Source organism: Sabethes cyaneus, chromosome 2, assembly GCF_943734655.1.
Source record: "Sabethes cyaneus chromosome 2, idSabCyanKW18_F2, whole genome shotgun sequence".
In the NCBI taxonomy this organism is placed as follows: Eukaryota; Metazoa; Arthropoda; class Insecta; order Diptera; family Culicidae; genus Sabethes; species Sabethes cyaneus.
Genome location: NC_071354.1, coordinates 80,337,469 through 80,345,205, shown reverse-complemented (window position 1 = coordinate 80,345,205; position 7,737 = coordinate 80,337,469). Strand labels below are relative to the sequence as shown.

At 37.4% G+C, this 7,737-nt stretch overlaps 1 protein-coding gene across 1 annotated transcript; it reads left to right on the top strand.

The window, feature by feature from the left end:
* The first annotated feature begins 281 nt into the window (after positions 1–281).
* On the top strand, positions 282–6,658 carry LOC128735631 (mini-chromosome maintenance complex-binding protein). Its single transcript, XM_053830115.1, has 4 exons — positions 282–299; positions 4,696–5,912; positions 5,982–6,225; positions 6,287–6,658. Exons 1-4 carry the CDS (start codon positions 282–284, stop codon positions 6,656–6,658), a joined length of 1,851 nt encoding a protein of 616 aa, XP_053686090.1.
* Positions 6,659–7,737: the final 1,079 nt, after the last annotated feature.

Genomic DNA, 7,737 nt, shown 5'->3' with positions numbered 1-7,737 from the left:
AGGCCAGCATAGGAAAATCAACCCTCACTCGGTTTGTTTACGCTTGCGACATTCGCCCTTTTGTTAATTCTATCTTCATTTGCTTTCCGTTGACGAGAGCTAACATCAGGCGGGCTCAGGAGTCGTGGGCCCCACTGACAGCTAAAGAGCTAACTTGTGTGAAGAGTGGCGAAATATGATTTCTCGTTTACGCTAACGCTAACATGTTGGCATCGAAAACATGGCTGCCTGCCAGCTACTTGCCTAGAGTGACTACTGTGTTATAAGGGTTATAAGCGTCGATGACACTGGACGAGTTTGTAAGCTGCTAGTCAGCGATTTCACGAGTGGGCGAGTTAGCGAATGCGCGAGTCATGATGACACACAAATCGGCAAGTAAGCTAGTATGCGAGGGGTTTTGATAAATCTAAAACGTATTAGGCAGCGATGCCGGTCATACAAACAAATCGTTGCTAGATAAACGATCAAGTTCAACGTACACAATGTACAATTTACATAAGAGTCATCTTATATTATTTAATTCTAACTTCTTCATAGATGTTTAATTGATAAATATAAAGTATTACGAGGAATTACTTCAATTAAATCACATTGCATTTACAATTTCAAAATTAGTAAAAATATTTGGCATTTCTGGTGCTATAAAATTAATTAAATTAAAAACCCCCTCGCTGCGTCGCTAGTTACTCGCAACTATGATGCCACACAGCATAGTGTGCTAGCCAACAAGCGCACACGCCATCAAGTAGCGAGTAAAGTTGAGCAGTATTCAACTTTACTCGCTACTAGCAAACAATCTGCTAGTCAGCTAGTGTGTATGATGACACAGGGCGAGTTCACGACCTACACTCAAAAAAAATTAAACGTCGAAGCTATAAGGAAACAACTATAGAATGGTGCAATAGAAAATGATCCTTATAATCTATTGAACACTGTAAATACGAAATATTATTCTTCACACATATATTCTATGCGATATGATCTCTTAACATTTATGTGTACCACACATAACTCGAATGTGTCGCTGGTTTCATTGCTATGTTTCATCAAAGTATTTTATATTGCGAAAAGATTTACTTTTTATGAAGAAACAAATTTTATATAATATATTAATGCAAATGAGGTGGATAGTTTTTTTTTGAATAAAATACATGTTGTAGAACATTAAATCCAATGTTTGCAGGAAGTGACAAATATGTTTGAAGTATATGAGTTATATGGTTTTATCATTTCTGTGATATATCACTGCTTTATAGAAAAAGTGCCACAAATATAATTTAGAATTTATTGTTTTTATTAAAAATATAATTAAGATTTATTGATAAATTTAATAAATAAATACAACACTCCCAAGTGGTAATCCTCAATACTTGCATGTTAGTAATCCGGTGGCACTCAATCGAACATAAAACATGCTGTAGCGTAGCGGGTGGTTTCTCTTGAGTACCGCAAAAGATCCTATCCGCTAAGCAAACATTATATTGCTGTCACGTCATGGCTGTTGATTAACCACAGAGAACAGACATTTATGCTCATATAAAATATCATGCAAATGGTGTGTAAACTTTTGAGAAAGACACTAGCGACATCTCTCTTACGGTGCACCAGTTATTCAATATCATTGTTGCCATATTTATTATATATTCTTGTCATTATCTATATATTCGAAATACTGGCAACTCTGACGGCAGTAACTGTAGCAACGGTTGTTGCTCGATTTTGTTTATGTTATTTGTTGAACGTAGCTGAAAATGGAAAAATTGAACAGCATTTCAATTTTTTCTTTTATTTTCATAAGTATGGCAAATTGGTGTTAGATTTAAAGTGTTTCCACATTGGATCGTGCCATTCCATCGTTTTACGCTGCGTGACTCCACAGCGGCGGGGCTAGCAGCAACCTTTCAACTTGGAGCATCGGAAAACCTACCATTTCATCGACCTCCACCAATGGTGCATTGTTTGGTATTGTTTCAATGATCTCGGAGGTGTCGGCCGCTAAATCACGACTTATTCTCGGTCTGTATGCCAATGGCACGTGAATCGGAATCACCTTTATCGCCATGAAGTCTGTTTTAATGTTAATTCATTGGCGAAAGTTAGATAGCAATTCCGCTACCTCTATCTGGTACGTTCGTTTCTGAAACAGAAACACAGATTCTCGAAATCATTCAATCGTTATTATTTTTGATAAATGTTTACTGAATTTTCAGCTTGATATATTGGGTGAACAATACGTTAGTTGCTGTAGCAACTGCGAAATGCTTTGGTGGAAATATGACGAAAGCTTTGATATGCGTTGACAGTCATTAACAATCAAAGCTCAATCTGTCAGTGATGCGAGCGCCACGTAGCGGGAGCATTGCCACTTACTTTCAAAATGGCGGCCGAGCTTTTACACACGTCCCGAGGCCAAGATGAATGTCTGTTCTCTGTGGATTAACTAGCTTCCGACCCGTCACTGACCGCCGGAGTTACCTTCGGGATAATCTTTGGATATAGGGCTTATTTTACATGACAGTAACCTCCGCGGCCGTTACGTGTACTCCGGCCGCACTGTTTTGTAATCGAATCCTTTGGGGGTGTCATCGTAACCGATGTGCTTCTGATAGTCAACAACGGCCTTTGCAGTAATCCCTCCGCACAGCAAAATCATTCCAGTTTTTGAAGTAGGTTTACCGGCTACTTTTGCATTTTGATCCTGCTCTGCTGCAAATGTGCATCGAGGATTCCCGATCTGACACACATCTTGTCGGGATGTTTTTCTCCCACGGATTCGTCCCGTCTATACTTCACAAAATGGAGAGACCTGAAGCACCATGAACTTAAAATGAATTTTAATAAAAATTATTTTAAAAAATTAATAAAATCAACTTACCAACAGATTAAGAGAGTAGAGATGTTTTACAGACTTAACAACCCGATTCGAGTATTCGACAAAGACGAGAAGTATTTAACTGGACAGTGACGTTTTCGGTAACTCAAAAAAACAGTGGCGACAAATTTCAATAGAAGTGTACCGAATGAATTGGAATAGTGGCGATAATACATTCCATAGAGGCCACATATAAGATCAATCTGTTTTAAACTATTGCACAGATTTGTAATGATTTGCTCATAACAGTTATAAGTCTCGTCGATTAAACTGTATGCCTTTATGAAAAATGTTGTTTAATATCAAGGGCAAATAAAAAATATGTTTTATGGCAAATGATTATTATTTGAACTAAAGAAATCACGGTAATTTGTTTACCAAATACATTCTATAAAATGAACTATTGACATGTGTTCTATGTTGAAAATAAATGGAATTTATAGCGATGTACTTATAGGAAGCATGTTTGTTTTATTTACGTTTAATATTCATTTTTTACATAAAATGTAAAAACTTATGTCAATAAGTCGTAATGCTTTTGCGGTATGCTTTGAATGTTCCGTGCATTATTGGTTTCAAGAAAAATAATAATAATTGATTTATTATAGGAATCATGATTCAAAAGTATAAGGAGGATGCTTTAAATTTATATGTACAGGATTACGGATTAAGTAATTTGTCGATATAAAACATCCCAAATCTTTCACATGAAACAGATTACACGTTGTAGCATGAATAAAACGTTTCGAATTTTTTGAGTGTACCTATTAAATGATTGAACGGACAACAATTTTTATGGATTGTGGCTTTCCAGTTTTCGCAAATTTCAGGGAGAATGTCCAAATACGCAACGGAAAGTTTCTTATCAAGTCGAGACGCTGTTCGAGAGCAAACTTAACAACGGCTCGACCAACATGAAGTTAATGTTTGCGTTAATGTGTAATGTTTCGAATGTTTAATTCGTACGATTGTGAAAAAGTATTCTGAGCCAGTGCCTTCAGCAAATTATGGCCGCAAACCACTATAAAAGTTTGAATCCGTTTAGTTATGTTCCACTTCAGCTGATCTGCAAAATTAAACAATGTTTACATTTTACGCTCGAACAACAAACAATCATGAATGTATCCATAGTAACTCCGTCAGGGCGAACTCGACGCTCCTCCAATGAATGTCAAAAGATTGTGCCCACTTGTGCTCAATATCCGCCATTATCGCTCGTGGAAAGCTGGATACGCGGTTTGTTTGCATCCCCAAATTTTTTTTCGCTACGAAAAATTTTTCACAATGCACACAAACCACTAACACAGAGAATGCCACTAATACAGTCGCACATTAGCAATCCTTTAGCAGAGTGAAACGAACAGAACGTATAGAACGGTATCATGCTGTCTCATTTACGCAAATGGTTAGATGTTGACTGCATAAACATGACTGCCTAGCAGTACCGTGGATGTGAAGGATTATTAAAGTAATCTCTGATTACTATGCACTTGTCGCCTTACTGAAAGCCCCTTGTTGTAATCTTAAATAAAGTTATTTTCATAAATTTTGGCAACGCTGTTTGACAGTAAAAAAGGCGCCAAACAGTCACTCCGCGTCGTGCTGTCGTCGTTGTTGTCTGTTGTCGCATAGAAGGATTGAAAAACGGAAGTTTTGTGTATAAAAATTGTTTTATAAAATTTGGTTGCATCACAAACAAACTATAAATTTTCACCTGTGTTTATACAAACTTTTGAGTGTAAAAAATAAAGTTGGATGTGCAAGTGGCGTTTGGCCATTAGATAGATAGCATTTTTCGGGTTACTGAATTCTTTTTCGCCCAGTTCAACTGTTTTTATATTAAAAAAATGTTGGATATAACTTCATGGACTCCGGAGTATGTTGTAGCAAATGAGGAATCATGCAGTAATCATCTGTCCAAACTGGAAGTACGAGATGCAATTCCACTTTTGAATTGTACCCAGTTGCATGATCTAAAAGACAACTCGCTAGTACGTTTTCGTGGAATGATACAAGATATGCAGGATCCCGAGTGCTATCTGGAACACTATGAAGTTCTTGGAAAAGTTGACAGTAATTCAATTCGAACACAAAATGGTAAATTCAGAGATGTGCTAGTAATATCCAAAGAAACGGAAACGGTTGATTTTAAAAGCGTTAATAATCGATATGGTGAAAGGAGGTCAATGTTTGTCATAACGATTCCAGGTTACAATAACTGGGCTCTTGATCATGACAGAACAAATATTGGTGTTGATGGGTGCCAACACAATGTTGCTAATAACGCTGGATGTGCCAAACGTTTACTTGAACATGAACCAATGGATACAGATGATAGTATGACTGGAAGAAGCACGGCGAAGAAACCAACGCTACATATAGAACCAGCTCTGGCGGAGGAGCAGGCAAGTTCTTCAAAGAATGTTGTGTCTGGGGAAAAAACTGCGAAAGTTCTTTCAGCTGAATATTTACTTAATTCTCCGATACCAGAGAGACCTAGCAAAGCATGTTTAGTAAAGTTGTACTCAAACTTCGATGAGCCAACGTTGAATACATTGATTGACGTTGTAGGATTTCTTTCAGTGGACCCTGCATTAGACGGAAGTACTGATCAAATGGAGGATTTTCCGGACGAGATACCTGAGCATCACGCAACCAATCCACCTCCATCCCTCATCCCTCGGATACATGCGATCAGTATTCATAAGTTGAAGCACACTAATCCAATGTTGCAAAACGTATGTGATAACGCAGGAACGCAGTGTGATATCTGGAAAGATATTCAGAATTTACTGACCCAGTGTCTGTTCGAAGATAAAGTTGCTGCCGATTATTTATTCTGCCATTTAATATCTACCGTCTATATACGAAATGAATTAGAATCTCTAGGTCAATTCAGTTTGAATCTAGCTAATGTACCGACTGAAGCACTTCCTTACTATACTGAAGGAATATATGAGATTCTTGAACTCTTACTACCAGCTAGTCATTATTTCCCAATGACGTTGGAAAATATGAACACCAAGCAGTTTGTTCCAAAGTAATATACTTATTTGTGTTTTTTTTTTGGAAATTTACAGCTATAATTTATTGTTTACATTTTTTGTAGGAAGGATTACGCTACCAACAAACTTACCAGCGGATTACTTCAATTGGCACCTCATACCCACCTTGTACTAGATGAAACAAAATTGCAACCAGGAAAGCTGGAATCAAGTGGTGTGGAGGCAGTGCAAAGCGTTGCTCATCTAATCAAAACACAAAAACTGAAGTACAACTTTCAGTTTTATCAACTAGAATTTAACACCGATGTTCCGGTGTTGATTTTTAGCGAAGGCCGTAGTATGCTTCCAGTAAGATATTACCTAAGCTATGATTAATGAAACTGATTTTAACGTGTAACTGTTATTGTAGACTAATTGCTATCTTCCATTAATGCCGGATTCGGATGCCATCAAGCTAATCGTGGAAACGTTAACGGCTGGTAAGCATTTCATACAGCCGAAACTGTCCGATATGCGCAAGTTTCTTACCTTGCAACGCGTTCAGGAGTTCGATATGAAGACTTTTGATCCGGAAATCATTCAAAACGACTTTATTCAGATGCGTAAGGAAACCGATGCTTCAGCGGACGATTTGCACTCACTACTGGTGCTTGCACGTCTAATTGGCTTGTCTCGTGGTAAGAAAATGCTGGATCGAGATTGTTGGGAGTACGCAAAGCAGCTCGAACGAGAACGGAAACGTAGACTAGATGTGTTTGCAAAGCGAAAAAATGAACTTTGATGTGCTTACTTTACATAAACTGCGTTTTATTATTCAAAAAATAACCTTTATTTTGAGCCTATTGGTTAAGCTCTAATCAAAAATCCGAATCACCCTATTGGTTCAGATGCATATACTTCCCGTCAGCTCGTCAAGTCAAGTCAAGTCAAGACTCGTTCATACAACATAACCAAAATAACTGAAATTCCTACTATTCGCTTTCTTGGATTTCGAAATGGCTTTAAACGATTGTAGGACGACTTTTCCCCGAAACCAGTGCTCGCGAAAACAGTTTCCCCGAAAAACATTCTCCCGATTATACTAGTTCCTCGAATGTACTAAATTCCCGAAAAGTAGTTTTCCCGAAAGCACTAGTTACCCGATATACAGTTTATGGAAAGTACTAGTTTCCTGAAAACCAGTTTCGCGAATGTCAGCTCCCCGAAAAACCTTTACGAAAACCAGTTTCAAGTGTTCAACACTCAATTTGTTGTACTATCTTCTTCCTGTCTGACTATATACGAGTTGGGTGAAGTTCCTTCAATGTGTGTTGGTTAAAGTTCGCTCCTACTGTGTTACCTGACTCACTGCGAAATACGTTGTATTCGCGGGATCGTGTTGGTTCGAAAGGTTTCGAAAAATATCGCCCTTGTATCGGAAATATCGTTAATTTTGATCACTAAAAATAACGTACTTAAACGTTATATTTCATGTGCCAGTAGTACGCAATAATTGTATTGTGAAACTGAATTGTTATTTATGCAACTTTTTACAAATTAAATGCAATAACAAAAGCACAACTTACAAAAAATCGTTTGTTATCGATATTAACTGCATATGCGTTATAAACGAATAAAGCGTATGGTTACGTTTTATTTCAATAATACGCATATTCGCAGTGAGTCAGGTAAAACAGTAGTACTTTGTTCGGTATTTCTCACGTCCTGTAACCAAAAAAAAAGGCCGCTTTGATGAACTTTGATGTCTCAGAATAAAACTTTTACAGCTAATTTTTGTATTTGTAACAGGACCTTCTGAATCGACATGAGGACCATTGACAGAAATTGATTTGTAAATTTCTAATACTGTAAAACGGGGTA

Coding starts and splice junctions, on each gene's coding strand:
- LOC128735631 (XM_053830115.1), top strand. Junction 5,913..5,981: donor ACCAAGCAGTTTGTTCCAAA/GTAATATACTTA, acceptor CATTTTTTGTAG/GAAGGATTACGCTACCAACA. Junction 6,226..6,286: donor AAGGCCGTAGTATGCTTCCA/GTAAGATATTAC, acceptor CTGTTATTGTAG/ACTAATTGCTATCTTCCATT.